The following is a 17,607-nucleotide window of genomic DNA, read 5'->3' as shown; positions in this document are numbered from 1 at the left end:
AAAGAGCCTTGATGGTCTGCAAATACTGCTTAACAGTGGTGGAAACATTAGTGTATTTATCAACTCAGTCACAAATCCCAAAACACAGCCCAGCATGAGCTGCTGTGAAGAAAACTAATTCCATGCGAGCTAGACCTGGTAGAACCATTTACTTAGTAGCAAAACAGTGTGATTTAACTGGTTAAAAAACTGGTTAGTGGATGTAAAAAATGTTCTTAAGTAAACAGCCTGATTAAAAACTGATCTAGTTGTGTGTTGGAGTCCTGAAATGAGGAGTTGCTCGTTTATTTGATAATCCCAATAGCTATTTTAAACACTCAGATACAGACATTTAGGTAGTCTTTGTTTTCACAGGTGATGAATGTTCCAGTCTGAGCTCTGTGTGTGATAGCTTCAGGTAGCATTTGTAACACACAGCAAATGCCTTTGGGAAAATAAAGCCTGTTTTAAAGAATCTGTGTATGCTTAAGCCCAATTTTATATATCTACTCTTGTAAACTTTACTTGCAAGTGTTTCCTCATGTAATTCATAGATCTGTACTGTGTTGTTTCTAGGAGAGATGTTACTCAAGTTAGGAAGACTGAAAGAAGCTGGTGAAGTATACAAAGAGTTAATTGAGCGTAATGCAGAAAACTGGTATTATTATGAAGGCTTGGAAAGGGCCCTACAACCCAGTAAGTTAAGCTACACGGATACAGTGAAAATACGTATGTTACAGGATACATTTAGAGCTCCTGTTGGATATGGTACTGCTTTAGATTAGAAAGTTCTGCTTGGCAGAAAATGATGTACCTTCTGATCTTGAATATTACATAGTGTGTTCATTCATTTTTAAATGTTCACTGAAAATCTTGTATTCATGAAAATAACAGCAAGGATTTATTTTCTTGGAATTAAGGGTGGCTTTTGCAAAGGTGCTTACACGAAGAACATTCCCTTGCTACATGTGAACTTGGAAACCAAATGGCAATTAATTCCTCTCTAGTTGTTGATTGTCAGACTGCTATCATATGTTACAACATAAAATTTTAATTTTGAAGCTTTCTAGAGGCATGTGGAGAAATACTCAAATAGCTATTTCAGATGGCCCTTTAAGGTAGACCATCTGAAAAATACACCTTTTTTCCCTTTTTTTTTAGTAGGCACTTAAAGGTGATAAATGTGTTAAAACTAAAACCTTTGTTACTCCAATGCCAGCTCACATGTCTATTGTGTTTTTCCAGGAAAAAAGCTTATTTTTAAAAAACTACAATATTGCAACTATTTATGCTGTATTAAGTGTTTTGCAGTGGTAACTTTCCAGAATGTTTACATTTATGCAGGAATGGTTTCTTTGTATTTAGTTTTTCACTAATTAGTGAAAGTTTATTGGAGTTATTCTGATGACATCATAAATCATAAGCCCATAATTATATTATTTGTAGTTGCTATGGCTGCAGTACTTTTCTCAACCAGCTTTCTTCTAGAAAGTTTTACAATTAGGTCTCATGAGGTCTGCGAATATGGCTAGTGACTGGGTAATGAAAATTACTTCATTTGTTACATATATTCAGAGTGTAGTGTTGCCCTTTGAGTGGTTTTCCTGGTGTACCCATAGAGTTGAATCATATGGTTATTGTCTCAGAAATTAAATTACCCAGGAACTCAGTTATTCTCTCTGATACAACAAATAAGTTGATGAAAGCATGTCATTTTTAACAAAGAACCAGTCCAGTAGTTTTTGACATATTAAAATCCTATGTAGACTAAGACTTTACTGATTCTATAAAACTAATAATGCTACTTTATTTTTTAGGTGGTCTTAGGACTATTTCCTCCCCCATGGTAAGTTCTGGAGCTCCAACTTGTGACTTCAATTAGGGCTTTCATATGCTTTAGTTCCAGTCCAAACAATATTTTAATGTAACTTTTATAATTCTACATCTCTTGGAGACACTGGGTGATAGATTTCCCCCCCCTTCCCCAACATCTGAGCTCAGTGACAAGATAAACTGTTTTTCTTATGAAAGGAAAAGAGATATATTTAATATATATGTAGTCTTGATCTGTGTATTCAGTTTAAAATTGTTTGATGAATTTAATATTTAAGCAAAATCGATTTTAATTATATAAAAATGGCATTTTAAAGCAAAAGATTAGTGTTATTTAAGTTCTAACCACATTGGAGCTCCAAAGCATATTATGGGGGAAAGGGGAGGAGTGGGCAAAAAATCTTCAAGTAGCTTTATTTTTGTTAAACATTAAGGTATAAAGAGTTCTGGTGCTCAGTACTTACACTGGAAGTACCGTGCCCTGGTTTTGCTGTCACCAGAGGACCTATAATAGAGGCATGCTTGTACAGTATGCTAATTTATACCTATGGTTTAGAAATGCAGCATATTTCTCTGAATGCTTTGTGTGTCTGAAATGGATGCATAGTGAAAAAGCGTTAATTGATGCTATGAATGTCATACACTGTGTGAATGGGTCTGCACAACATGTAACTGAAAGAAACCAAGCTCCAGCTCTGTGTGATTGAATGTGCAAGGTAATGGTCCTGTTTATCCTTAGAGTGATTAATGCTGGTAGTTGTGTATTTTATATACAGTGTGTCCTCAGTACAGTTTTATAAAGTAATGTTTATGATTAACTGGAAAAAAAACATGAAATGTTTAAATTGTTCCAAATCCATATAAGGAGTCTAGCTTAATTAATTCTCAACGTTTAAAGACATTTAAAAAAATAGGTTTTTGTCTGTTACTTATATCTGTTATATTTGCTGATAATAGGCACTTTAGAAGAGAGGCTTCAGATTTATGAAGAAGTTAGTAAAAGACATCCCAGAGCAGTTTCACCTAGAAGATTACCTTTAAACTTTGTTTCAGGTAACAAGTTGCATATCTGTTCTGTAATAGTTTTTTTCTTACTTTTTTCTGAAGTTTTCATCAGGCTGTTTAATGTGTGTTTAATACCTACTTGTGCATTTAATACCTACTTGAACATGTAGACAAATCAGATGTATGCATTTGTCTTGGAACAGACAAAATTCTTTTATGTTTTAGGACTTGATAGAAAAACTTCATGCACTCAAATATGATAATATGAGCTATGTAATATTTGTGTTGATAAAACTACAGTACAGAATGATACGTAGATTGTAGGAATTCCTGTACGTAATTTTTCTGCTTCATGCAAGTTAAGAATCATGAGTTAAAATGTAGGGTATCGCACACTTTAATTCAAGGTGTGAGTGTATATATATGCATACCCCCTCCTGTATCTTTACTATACATACATTTGCTGTAAAAATGTATGCCTACGTTCTTGTAGAGCTACTAGAACTTAATTTGACAACAAAAACTACCTTTGTGCTGCTAATTTGATAAGGAACAAAAAGGTCTGCAGTACTATGTAGGACAAATTCTTTCATTTTATAGCTAAGTTCTTTGTGGATTTGCCCTTTCAAATACAGTGCACCCTCAGTTTTGGAAGTAAAATGTGTATATCCTTGTTAAAATAGAAATCTGTGCCCTTCCAAAACAGAAGGAAGGAGACTAAATGAAATGGTAAATAACATAAAAATTAGTGCATGGCTGTCTAACTGCTGAAACTCCAGCAGAAGACTTTTGGAAAATACATAAGCTAGGTATCAAGTGTCAAGAAATTTGAGGTCAGCTGCAAATTCCCAACATACCTCCTCATGGTTTTAAATTTGTAAGGTTAGTTTTAATTTAGCTCATTTGCTGAGCACCACATTCGTTGGTAGCTTTAAATGATCCAGAGCATAGCTAGTCCAATTCCCTGTTGTTCCTTGTGTGTCCAAATGTGTATACACATTTGCTGTGTAAAATCAAAAGATTTTAACTGCTTCATGAGAAGTTGCCACTTGTGCCTTTTATCATCCTATATACTTCAGTTTCTTTGAAGATACAGGGGCAAATTTTAAGGCATTTCAGCTAGATTTGAAAAGCTGGGTGATGAGTAATTGGGGTTTTTTTCTATAATAAGATTGTTATGGTAACACAGCAAACGAGGAAATAACCTGCAAAATGCTTTCCAATATCTTTATTAATAGCATGTTTTGATGTTGAGTTCATTTCACTGTGTGTTTTGCTCTAGGTTGCCTTGTATCTTATATCAGTGTAGTTTCACAGCTCATGTTCATTTAAGTAGAAATATGTATAGTAACAAGAATTAGTTGCTCACGCTGTAACAATACGATAAATGAAAACAAAATTCATTATTAGATTGGTCAAGAAAAATCTCATGGCTGCTTTCTCTAGCATTTTATAACAAATAAGAATTTTTCAAAATTAAATCTTGTTTCTGTTAATGTATTAAGCTTATCAGGCATAAATGTGTAAGACTGTTTTTGATCCCATAGAGATTAATCTATTTACTAAATGATTTTCTATGTTTACAAGTACAGGAGATGAGAATTTCTGTAGGTGAAATTTTATACCGAGAATGTGAAGGTGTTAGAAGGAACATCTTTGCAGAAAAATAGTTGCAAATTTTAAGAAGATAGAATTTCTGCTTAAGTGCAGTTACTGTTCCGGTGTGGTCAATGATCAGTTACAGCTGTCACTGTTTGATTCAGAATTAAACTACTCTTAAAAATTAAAATACTCTAAAATGCAGGCTAGTATTAAAAGGACAGGTCTTGTCCAGACCTTGCCATGCATTGCATCCTAACCTTGTATTTGATACAAATCAGCTCCTTGATTGAGCTGGGAGCCACTTTTATGGAGGAAGGCTGTTACCATCAATTTTACTGATCAAGTGTGTGTGTGGCCATGCAGTTTTAGATTTGTATATGCTCCTGTGGTCAGGTGTGTGCCTCAGAGACTAAATTGTAACTTGGCTTCTTGTCACAGGTGGGTGCCCAGCTGTGTGCCTTTTTTTTTTTTCCCCAGACTTTGTTTTAAAACTGTTTTGCTTTCTATAAGCAAATAGGTATTTAATGGAAACTTGGATCTTGTTTTCCTAAATTCTAAATTATGATTCTTCCAGCGAGAAAATAAATTACAGGAATTCAACAGGAGAAACTGAGATGGATTTTTTCTTTATGTAGGGGAATTTCTGTAGTGTGAGACAGCACATTTTAATTAATCCATCTGTAATAAAGCATGTGCTTACAGTCCAGTTATGGATCCCCATTCACAGGTAGTAGGAGTTTCTATACACAGCAGTTTGGTTAAGTACAGCAAGGTGAGAACATGAGTTACTTTCATTAGTCTCAGTGTTTATTAGCAAGAGTGCTGATAACAGTAAGTGTAGGACAATTGAGAGTTGATAGAAGTAAATGAAAATGTTGTATACAAAGCAGTAGTGTCTGCATTTTCTGAAAACAATCTGTTCATCAAATTTTTAATGTGTTCTTGTTGAAGTTAAGTTTATTTCAACAGTTTTGTGTCAGTTTTATGGGTGAATCTTAGCATTATATGAAGTGTGCTACTTCCTTGTTGAGAAAGTTAGAGAAGTCCACAGCAGAGGAGGCACTGAAGTGTGGAACAAGTTCATTCCTATGCAAAGCAAACAAAGTCAATAATAGACAAAGCCCAATCAAATGACAACAACCAAGCACACCCCCCCCCCCCCCCCAACTGAAAACAATCACTTTCATCATAGAAATAAAAGCATGAAAACCAGGTATTTTCCTGGCTGGATATCTTCTCTTTGAAGTCCTGCTTTTTCTTTTTTTTTAAACAGCATTTCTCAGAAAGGTAGCACTTACTGCAGGTATTGTAATTTTTAACTGAAAATATAATTAGATTTTTAGCTTTCTGCAGTATATTTTGGTCAAGATGATTCTGATATGGAGCTTATGTTTCTGAAACAATAAGTCTTGTTTCTAATGCCAGAAACAATCATATCACAAGTCATGTTCTACTCATAAAAATAGGACTAGAAGAGAGACAAAGGGTTCATTTCATTCATCCTTCTTCCTCAAATCAGGAAACTTTATATCTGCACTACTTCTAACACATATTTGTCTAACTTGCTCATGAAAACCTCCAATGATGGAGCTTTTGCAGGATTTCCATTGTTATTCTTAATAGGATGTTTTCAGTGTTTGTTTAAATAGCTTTTGCTGCATCCTCTGTAGTCAACACTTAATATTTTCTTTTTTAAATAGACTTTGCAGGTTTAAGGACTGTTACCTTGTCTGCCAGCAGACTCCTAAACACTAGCAACTTAAGAATTTTACTCTGATTTTTTTTTATTTTTCTTTTTAAATCTCGAGCATATTTGTGGCTTATTAAATAACAGGAAAGATTAAAACTCTTAATTGCAGTTTTTCAGTTCCTCTGTTTCCAGAGTTGCACAGCAGTTAGTGAGTATATTTATATAACACTTGCAATCACTGACATATAACCAAACACACTTTTGTTCCTAGGTGAAAAGTTTAGAGAACTAACGGATAAGTTCCTGAGGGTTAACTTCAGTAAAGGCTGCCCACCCTTGTTTACCACTTTGAAATCTTTATATTACAATCCAGAAAAGGTAAAATTTAGTATTTATTTGGTTTTAATGAAGTCTTCTGTATTGAATTTCTAATAGACTAAGAGGTTTTAATGTAGTTTTTCCTATAACCTACCAATTACAGTTGTTGAACATTTTTTCCCTAATGTGCTATTTCGTCATGTGTGAATGATCACTTGATGTCAAAATGCTTGAAGTCAGATTGGTGCAGAATGCACCGAGGTTTTTGAAAAATCAATGATCATTAAGTTTGTGTACTTTGAGTGCAAGTGTTACAGGATTCTTTCAACTTATGGTTTATGATGTCACCAGAAGTAATGCTTTTAAAATAACAGGTGGCTATTGTTCTATGTAGATTTCTGAATTGCATGAATACATTAGTATCTACCACAAAGGCTTATTTCATATTTCAGTCTTTAGCTGAAACTTCAGTGTATAATTTTTGTACTTCTAAAGTCACAGTTTTGGTGTGATTGTTTCACATTAGAACAATGGTTTCAAATGTAGCTCTTCCTTCCAAACTTGACAGTAAGGTATAGTGAAAATAAATTTTTGAACCTAAAGCATGTTACTAAAATATGTAGAAAATAGAATAATTAAGATCAGTCTCTTCAGATACTATCTTTGCTACAAACACTATGGGTGTTCTAATCCATTCATGACTTGGTAAGAAGAGGGGTTTGTATCTGGAAAAACCTTAAATAAATGATGCAGCTTTTCAACCAGCAGTGAATACTCCTTTATTTGGACTAAAATTATTCTTCTTTCTAAGAGTTTCTTTGCTAGTGTCCTACCACAAAATCTTCAGTACACTTCTGTAAGCTCTACTTTTGCCATGGTTGACATAATTTTAGTGAATTCTGGTATCATGTTGTTGTGGTTTAACTTCAGCTGGCAGCTTAAGTACCATGCAACTGCTTTGCTCACTCCACCCCTGCTTGGTGGGGAGTAGAATCAGAAACACATAAACCTTGTGGGTTAAGATAAGGACACTTTAATGTTGAATGAAAAGAAACTATAATAATACTAATAATTGTAATGAAAAGGGGAGAGGGAAGAAAAAAATTCAAGAGAAACAAGTGATACACAGAATAATTGCTCTCCGTTCACTGACCAGTGCTCTGCCCATCCCTGAGCAGTGACTGGCAGCTCCCAGCCAACTCCCCCAGTTTATATACTGGTCATGACATTGTATGGTATGGAATATCCTTTTGGCTAGTTCAGGTCATCTATCCTGGCCATGCTCCTTCTTGGCTTCTTGTGCCCCTGCTGCCTCACAGAGGTCAGGAACCTGAGCAGTCCTCACCACAGTGTAAGCACACTTTAGCAATGACTGAAATACCAGTGTGTTATCAGCATTATTCTCATGTTCAATCCCAAACACAGCACTGTACTGGCTACTAAAGAAGCAAATTATCCCAGCTGAAAACAAGCACACTTGTAGAGTACAGGCTTTTCTAAAATGACTATTGCTAATGGATGCTTTTCAATGTAAATGAAATGGAATTGAAACTTTTTACGTTGTGATACTCTGGGTATCTAGATAGAAGTACAGTCAATGTTAGGGAAGTTCTAGCTCTGCTGTTTGAAGTGTGAAAAATCTGCAGGTTGAAAGATAAGTATAAACTCATTTCTCATCTGAAAAGATTTTTAGCACTTAATTTTTGGCTAAAAAAAGAGGGCTACCATATTTTGGGGCAGACTTGCACAGAAAGGTGCCTTTCTGCTAGTTACCGTCATTATATCAAATCAGAGTTTCTCAAAACTGCCAGCTTAATCCTAAAAAGTACTTGAAATCAAGAGCTTCACCTTTTCCAAACATGCTTGGGATTTGTTTGTGCTGCTAACTTCTGCAAAAGCTTTTTTGCCGTATTTCAAATTGTTTCCTTACCAAAGATGCCTGTCTTTTTACATTTCAGTTGGAGCTTGGTAGTAGCTTCTCACATAAATTACTTGTATATTTTGACTAAAAGAGGATTGTAGTCAGTATTGTGTTATGCCTACTAGCAAATACCTGGCAAATTTCTGATTTCTCTACCAGTTGGGAAGAAAGTTCCCCTTGTGTTTCTTTGGAAACATGTGCAGTTTGGTGTAGTCAACTGCAGTTGGATTTTGGAGTGGCATAGACATGAGGACTTGATGAAAGAGTTGGTATTTAAGCCTAGAAAGTTCCTTCTTTCTAGAGCTCAAAGTGGGTCTGTGATCTTTCATGAACAGCAAGGAAAAAAGGGTGATTGTATAGAAGGCAGACATTTGTCAGATGTGTCCAGGAGAATGTTGTTTATTCTCTCATTTCAGTAAGTTGGTACCTCAGCCTTTGGCTGTGCTAGGTAGGTTTCGTCCCAAAGTATGTGTTACATGAGTACTTTGTATCTGTGAAACTAACATTGAGGAAAGTTCCCTGGCTGCTTCCAGAAAGAATTAATGAATGCCCCACCAAAAATAAAACTGAAATCACTGCAGTGCCAAGTGGGTGCATGGCATGTTACTTCTTTCAGCTACTGAATTGGAATTTGTTTACGTACTTGTGTGAAGTTGGTGTAGTGAAGGGTGTGGAGTACAACTTGTTCTTCATCACTTCATAGAAGAGTAAGCCTTACTGTGGTTAAGTAGGAAAGATGTTTTTAATCTTCCTTCACAGTGTAAGTAGAATTGTTTAAGAAACTTTGGATGAAGTCTCAGAAGGATGCTGTAAGTGGGAAATGTAAAGCTATTTGTTTCAGTAAAAAAAAAGTAATCTTAATGTTATTGCTAAGAAACTCTTTGAGCAACCAAAGACATGAGAATCTGAAATCTGTTCAATAAAGAAAGATTGCCAAAATGCAGAAAAGCTCTCTGTATACTCAAAGACCTGTTTTGAGGTAGAACATTTCTTAATAAATAAGTCTCTAATGAGTTAAAATATACTTAATATTGCATTATGCAATCTGTCTTTCCTATAATTCTGGCGCAGAAAAAAATTATATATGTGTTGGCCTTGTGTTCAGTTTGTGATGTGCAGAGGTTTATATTTGACTGCACAATTGAGTTGAAAAGGAAACTGTTAAAGGCTTGGTAACTGTGAAACTTGGATGCTTGAGAAAGTGACACAGATAGTGTGGTGAAACCTGGGGCAAGTGGTGCTGTATTTCATCATTCCCAGCAGTACTGTTGCCTTCTAGGAGGGAATTGTTAACCCACTGATGATTTATGTTAAAGCAGACTTTAAAAGAACTATGGAACCTGATGAGGAGGAAATGTTAAGCTGGCTTTACTGTAAATTACTGAGCATGCTTCTGCAGCAAGATCCAGTTTCATACTGTGTGGTCCATTAGTCCTTGCAAGTCAGTGATCTGACTTACATTTTTCTCCATAGTTTTAGCAGGGAGTTATATAAGACATGGTTTAATTCTTCAAAGCTCTTCAAATGAGGTTGTGATTTCTTCAGGTTTTGTGCTGTTATGCTACTGCGATAAAGTAGCATGGGAACTGGTTTGCTTTTTTACTGTTTTTTTGCTATTTCTTCTTTGTCAAGCCACCTAGACTGGAGGAGATGTAAGTAGTTCAGGCTGAAGGGTGAGAAGCCGTAAGAAAAGAAGCTAACAATTGTCTTCTGCCTAGAAACTATACTGTCATTTTAACTTGATTAATGTATTGTGCTGTGGATAAAACTTTTGATTATAAAAATACTGAAGACCCTAAAAAATCATGCTAGCTATTCAGTATCCTGAGTGCACTTCTATACCATGCTGTAGCGTGAAATTACTCTACTGGAATAAGGAGAGGGGTGTTGAATTGTAGGATGAACTCTTGGACAAAGGCTATTTGAGTAGATGTCTGTTTACTTTTTTTATAATATTGGCAATTGGTTTTCTACAGGTTATGTGCATGAATAAGGAGCAAAAGGAGTTAGGATGTAAAGAGTTCAAATTATTTCTCAAGTGATAATTGTTACTGTGCTCCCTGTTTGCAGATACCGAAGGCATGCACTAATCACTTCCAAACTTGCTGTGTTAGTACACAGCCAGATTCTGTGTCTTTACTACTGAAGACAAGGTCAATTGGAGGGTGATAGAGACTGCCAGACTCAGTCTTACACTGTTTTCATAGTGTCTTGTTCAAAGGAAGTTTATAATATCATATAGACTGTGTTCAGTGGTACATCATTTCTTATGGTCATAAATCACTGTTTATCTACAAAATACTAGAGAAATCATTTGATGGAACACTGTCTTGATGGCTTCGTTTGTATTTAAAAAAAATACTTGAAGTATAATGTTCATCACGACCTGTTTGCTTCAGATGGTTCTTTGAAGTAACCACTGTATCTTGTGAATAAATTGGCTATGCTTTGCTTCTATTCATTATATGGCAGCCTGAGGCTTTTTAAATGTGAAAACCTTTGGTCATAATGAAGTAGGGTAAATGCGTGTGGTTGCGTAAAGGCAAAGTTCACAAATGTAAAAAGCATTGCACCAGATTCTTCTCGCCTGTGAGCTTTGGAGAAAGGAAATGGCTGATCTGAACAAGAGCTGAGTGCTTCCTCTACAGGTTACTAGTGTTCAGGAACTTGCATTCTGAGCTTGATATTAATTTTTCTCAACTAATCTTGAGTTCAGTCGCCTTCTCAAATACCAGCCTTTGCCTGTTCGTACAATTCTTCTTGAAGCACCTTCTTGGTTCTGGCTATCATTTAAGACATTCTGAGGGAATCCTGTGAATGTCTTACTGCTCTACAAAACTCTCTTAAGTTCATTCCATGTTTTTTTCTTTCTCAGACCTTTTCCCCCTCATATTAACTTTATTTGGGTAATTTCTATGATGAAATGGAAGAATTCTGGAGTTACGAGTTACTCGTAAAGAAAAGGCACTCTGTGATAAACAACATCATGGTGGTGTTGACACTAAATCTGCAGTTTCAAGTTTACTCTTCATGTATTGCATCTGTGGCTTTAATGGGCAGAAACAGCACATGCCTTGTCTTCCTGGGAGGAAGACCTGTCCCAAGCAGGTACTTAAGTTTTTTACCTTCTCAACCTGCATCTTCTCATATCTGCTAGCACCAAGGCAAACATTGGATATGGTGATGTGTCTTTTGATCTTCTAGGAATCTTTTACTCCTCTGATAGGACACTTCTTAAATCAGAAGGAGGCTCAATTAAGGCACCTGCATATATTCTGTAATGGATTGCATGGAACACAACAGCAGTGGATTGCTCAACTGATGCCTAGTTGGTGCTTGTAGTGCTGTCTTGATGATATTTGTGTTTGTCTATGTGTCCAAGAGTGGATTCCTGTTATGTATCAAGGAGAAGCAGAAGATACCAATTGTCACTGCTTCACTGACAGCTTTTGCTGTTATGCTAAAAAAAAAAAAAGCAAACAAATGAAAATACAACTCCACACGTCTTCATGAGACAGAATCCAGTAAAATTCAAAGCACTTTCCATGATACTGTTTTTGGTCATCTTTCCTAACAAGATTCTCATTTCAAGCTCAACACTTGTGTTAAATCTTCTGGTAGTCTTCTAAGAGTTGCTGATCAAGTATCAAGTTTGGTGTATCAAGACAGCAGAGAATGTACACCACTTCTGTGATTTTTGAGGTTATCTGGGTGTCACTTTAATTGCTTTCTTAAATACATGGATCTTAGTAGTGGAGGATTAGGTTATAGAATGTCTGAACATATTGGATGTGCACCTTGAACCTGATTGGGATGCATCTCCAACTCTTAGTGGAGCTAGACAGTGTCACTGCATTGCCATTCAGTCTTTGAAAGATCATCATGATGGATGGAATTTCTTGAGGTATATGGAGGAGAGTGTATGTCTCTCCTGTTTTCAAGAAGTACAAAAAGGAGGATCTGAGGAGCTTATGGGCCAGTCAGCTTGGTCTCAATCTTTGTGAAGCTGATAAGGTGAATAATCCCAGAAACCATTACCAAACACACAGGACAGTAGGTAGTATGGTTTTATGAAGGGGAATTCGTGCCTGATTAAGTTAATAGCCTTCTATAACAAAATTACTATCTCAGCATACATGGGGACAGCAGTTGGTCCTGTGTATAAGCAAGGCTTTTGACACCATCTGTGGTAACATAGACAACATGTTGAAGTACACCTTAGTAGACAGTAATTTGTACTGAAAACTGACTGAGCTGCCAGGCTCAGTGTTGTCATCAGCTGCATGAACTCCAGCTGGTGTCCCTAGGTAGGTAACACTGGGGCCAGTAGGGGGGAACATCTTTGTTAATGACTTAGTTGATGGGACAGTGTATCCTTCAAGAACCTTGTGGATGATACAAAACCGGAGGAGTGGCTGATCCATGAGAGGATTGTGCTGCTATTGAGAGGCCTTGATGGGCTAGGGAATGAGCTGAGAGGAAGTTTAACAAAGGGAAATAGCTGGGTCCTGAACCTTAGGAAGGCTAAGCCCATGCTCTAGTATAGGCTGGGGCCTGACCAGTTGGAAAGCAGCTTTGCAGAAAAGACCCTGGGGGTTGTGGTAGTCAGCAGACTGAACATGAGCCATCAGTGTACCCGGTGGCAAAGAACGTCAATGGCATCCTGGGCTGTATTAATGAAAGCACTACTGTGAGGTTGAAGGAGGTGATCGTCTTTTCTCTCAGCCCTGGTGAGATGCACCAGGAGTGCTGAGTCTAGTTCTGGGTGCCCTGGTACAAGAGCTGTACACACCAGGAAGAGCCCAGAGAAAGGCTTTGAAGCTGATGAAGGGACTGGAGTGTCTGGCATACGAAGAGAGGGTAAGAATTTGGGTTGTTCACACTGGAGAAAAGAAGGCTCAGATGGGATCTTGTGTATGTAACTAACTGAAGGCAAGAGTGAAAAAAGACAGGCAGATGCTTCTCATTGGTGCCCAGAGACAAGGTATTATATGCACAAATTAAAATACAAGAGAATATTTGAGCTAAAGAAAAGACACTTTTGTCATAGATGTTGTTGAGATGTAGTAGAGTTGCCGCCTTGGAGATGGTCAAAATGTGACTGGCCATGGCCAGGAATAATCTGCTTTAGCTGACCCTGTTGTGTAACAAGGGCTTGGACTAGGCAGTCTGTAGAGGTCTCTTCAAACCTTCATGCTTCTTCATCTTTTCACTTCACCTTCAAGTCCAGGGCCAGCTTGTAGCCATTTACTTGCTAGCAGGCAAGCTCATCTGAACTGGTACTGCAGTGCCTGGGCAAGTTGCATTTCATGTAAGCCTGGGAGCACTAAGACACTACAGCAAACAGTGCTGTAAAGGTGCTGATATATGTGGATGCCTGTATGCAGAAGCACTGAGATCTCAAATCCACATACTGTAATTTGGAATCTTCAGTTGTGATTTTTATATCCATTTGCCAGCAGAGCTGTCCTAATCACTTCCTAGAATTTCTTGCTTCAGGCTGTTCACAAAGGGAAAAACTTGTCACAGAATCTGCCTTTTAGAAATGGATTAACTTCAAATCATAGCTGAGTAACTGCAGACTCCCTTAGGATTAGGTTAAACGTGAGTAAATGCATGGTTCACCACAAGTCATGGGAAGCATGTGAAACTGCTGCTTCAGGGTAGGTACTTGCCAAAGAACAGGTTGTTTATTCAAGAGTGCAGTGGGGTTTGGCTGAGGATGTGATCTACAGAGCACATATGATTGTTTCCATCTTCATCAGTCTTGATTTTGGAGCTCTCAAAGTGGCACATATGGCATCTGTCTTTATTTCTGCAAAATTTCACAGTGCAAATTCTAATAGAGAGTGTTGTGCATTTGGTGTTTTGTCAGTGATCATCTGCTTGTAGTCTCAATTAGAGAAAAAGAGCTGTGTAAAGAATACTTCCAGCTTAGAAATCAGCAATGGTTTGGCCGGGCTGTTGATGTAGATGCTCACTGAAGATGAGTTTGTCCTATCTAGATGGCGAAGGAAAAGTGGAGGACAAAATACTGATAAAATTCTGGTGAAGTTGTAATTCCATCCAGATTGGTTTCTCAGGCCGAATAGTTCGTGTTCCCTTTGAGTAGGTTTCTGCTGGTGGAGTCAGTTTGTTCTAGCAAACCTGCTGCTGTTGGTAACATTAAGCAGCAGGGACTATTGGTGTGACACTGGTGGGGTCAGTGTGCTGTTGTCCCTACCCTTGATGTGCTGTGTAAATGCCCAGCTGTTGGGAGCTGCTCAGTGGCATGATTGTCTAAGGCTTGACGATGCCATATGAGAGGTTATAAATGAGGTGCTGTGCTTTGGAGACCAGGACTTCAATTTTTAACAACTGCTACTTATATCTGCTATTCCCAGTACCTGGTGCATTACTGTGATCTACAGTGACAACTACAATGGCATATGTTTAAAGAGAAGGTGGCCTTTAACCCAAAAATAGCTTGCTTTATGGGAGGTGATAACACAAGTCCTATGAGCTGTCATCCTCATCTTGGTGTTTTAATACATAGAAATTCTGTGCCAGAAAAGTTCTTGCTCTTTCTGTACTGTGTATATTGAAGGGGAGAATAAGAGACACAGAATTTGTAGGACTCCAGCAGATGATATTCTTAGGGAACTGATTTATGAATCTCTCATGCAATTCAGAATGGATTATATATGAGCCCTGACTTGTGGACTGTGTACTTCACATTCCCAATTGTCCATTCCACCCTGCCATTTTTGCTGAAAGAATAGTGCAAGTGTTTGAGTACCAGTGTCTGAGTCTGTACAGCTTTAAATTTGTACTCAGTTTTTTCTTAGCATGGTGTGCTTTTAAGCTAAGAGTGGGAGCTGCTCAACAAACCATTTCTGCAGTGCCACACTTGAAAAGATGGATGGATTAAACGTGGGTAAATAAAAAATAATACTGGCTGTCCTCATTTGGAAAGTCCACAGACATGATTTATAAAAAGATCACATACTATGAGAGGTGCTTGTGTGTAGTGGGGCCGGTGATGATAGTGTGTTTTGAAGAACTGTAGTTATTTCTGAAAAAAGTAGTTTCTTAAGAACATTTAAAACACGTAGTTCTCATATTGCCTTTGGAGATTTATTCACTTGATATTCTTGATCTTGCCATAAAATACTAAGGTTTTGGCATCATCAATTCATAAACATACTTGGAGGTAATGTGTTTTAAAGTGAATTTCTGGTATTTGTGACTTTTAACCAAGGACTACGTAGTATAAGACTTGTAGGTGACTAACTGCAGTGAATTAATTCTAAGGAAGAGAGACGTGGGAGGACAGCAGAGAGGCTGTAATAAAAGAACTTCATCCAACATAAAGAAACTTCTGTGGTTGTGTTTTGGGGGTTTTATTAACAAGATAACCCACTTTCCTCTACAACTTTGAAATGTTACTTAAAACACAGCTTTAAAAAATACAAATATAATAGGTGTTTTACGTATGGTTGATATTTCTGTAATGGCGTGAACAATTTAATTTTCATGATTTGTGGAGACTTTTTGGAATAATCACTTAAACTACTACGATGTGAATGAAAGGTTTTGAAATGTGACTGTATATATGGGGTTTCTTTATGCTAAGAAACATGGAGCATTTACAAGGAAAATGTCTCAACACAATACAGTTTTTGTGTAAATTTAAGTACTGTGATATGGGTGTCTTAGTCTCCTGTGCAGGGAGAGATTTACTATCTAGCTGCTAGGCTTTACTTTTATGCTACAAGTGGTTTTGTAGCTTCTATACTTTGCTTAGTGCTTTAGTATCTGAAGTTTGTTATTATTAAAATATTGGTATCAGCAAAGTATAGCCATTTTCCTTGAGTATCCTTGAGTTATGCGAAACCTTTCATTTAAAAAGCCTACTGTATAACATGGAGGATTATTAAATCTTTTTATCAGTCTTTTTTAGTTTCTGATTAGCAAGAGTACTTGCTACAAGAGAGTACATATTTAAATGACAGTTATCCTACTGATATCTTTCCGCTTGAATAAAATTTGCGCAGTTGGTATAATTCTTACTCTGTCAGGAAGAAGCTGGAGGCTTTGTATGTTTGGGAGCAAAAACTAGCATTTAGGAGTGCCACTTCATTATTTTGAGTTTTGTTGTTTATGCAAAGTTACTGTTCAGAGTGAATGTAACTGTGGCTCTTGGCAGAATGTTTCTGCTGGAAGTTAATAACCTGAAGTATAAGCAATTACATGAGATGTAGTAATTTTCACATTCTGTAAGATACAATCCAGATGTATTTGAAATATCTGTGAACAGCGTTATTTGTTACTCTTCCTCACAAGAAATGGATCTCGGAGTGCTACCCTCACCTCCTCCACAGAAAATTCTCTTTGTACTTGATCAATGCTCAGAAATCCTCTTTGGTTCCCCATACATGCTGATCTCTATATCCATGAGATAAAAAATCCAAAGAGTGAAGATCTTCAATTAGTCAACATCAAGGTTTACGTCGATTGTGTTGCAGGTGCATTGGTTGATTCCATTGAAGCTCGACATTAGTGCACATGTGCCCTTTTTCTGAGTATCTAAAATCATGGAGACTGTGAGGAAATACTGGATGAGAGAAAATGTCTGGCTGGAAGAAACATCAGAAACAACAGTCTCAAAAAAAGGTGTAAGACTGTCTACACAGGAAGGTAGGCTGTCTTCAGTGAAGATCTTTCTTTAACCTTTCTGGAAAGAAGGCATATTTCTTCCTTAATGTGGAAAGCTAAAGGAATATAAAGCAAGTTGCCACTGTTGGTTGTTTGGGTTTTTTTGTTTGGTTGGTTTTTGGTTTGGTTTGTGTTTTTTTTTTTATTGGTTTTTTTGTTTTGTTTTGTTTTGTTTTTTTTGTTTGTTTGGTTTTTTTTTAGTTAGATGTCCTCTGCAGATTATTGGTGGATTACATAAGGCAGTAAAAACATTAGTTCTGTTAGGAAACTGCATTTTAAGAAGTAGTATCTCTGTAAGATTAACCAAGGACAGCCTTTTGTTCATACTAACTCCATCACTTCAAGTGTTAGGAAGTAGCGTCTTTGAGTTAAAATTCCAGGAGGGATGATCTGGTAAGTGGACTTAGCCAGGATCTGGCTAACAACTGGTATGTTCACAGTGAAAGATAGCATTTGTACTGTACAACTGGATCATAAGGAGGAGTAAGGAAACTGTAAAATAAGTAGAGGAGGGAGAAGGATGAAAAACATCGTTGTAGGTACAGCAAGAGTTACAGCAAGG

The 17,607-nt window shown here is 37.0% G+C and overlaps 1 protein-coding gene across 5 annotated transcripts in view; it reads left to right on the top strand.

The window, feature by feature from the left end:
* NAA16 (N-alpha-acetyltransferase 16, NatA auxiliary subunit) overlaps positions 1–17,607 on the top strand; it is a 62,211-nt gene that overhangs the window by 24,542 nt on the left and 20,062 nt on the right. For 2 of the 5 annotated variants that reach the window (XM_048295383.1, XM_048295384.1), the window contains exons 7-9: positions 556–675; positions 2,770–2,865; positions 6,381–6,487. The exons of 1 other annotated variant lie outside the window; for it this stretch is intronic. In XM_048295383.1, the coding sequence (XP_048151340.1) occupies positions 556–675; positions 2,770–2,865; positions 6,381–6,487 (323 nt within the window). Of the gene's footprint in view, positions 1–555; positions 676–2,769; positions 2,866–6,380; positions 6,488–16,855; positions 17,028–17,607 lie in introns of all 5 variants that reach the window. 2 more of the 5 variants (XR_007201778.1, XM_048295387.1) reach the window with 2 other exon arrangements.

The sequence above is a fragment of the Corvus hawaiiensis genome, chromosome 2, assembly GCF_020740725.1.
Source record: "Corvus hawaiiensis isolate bCorHaw1 chromosome 2, bCorHaw1.pri.cur, whole genome shotgun sequence".
Lineage (NCBI taxonomy): Eukaryota > Metazoa > Chordata > Aves > Passeriformes > Corvidae > Corvus > Corvus hawaiiensis.
This window is presented reverse-complemented; position numbering and strand designations above follow the sequence as displayed.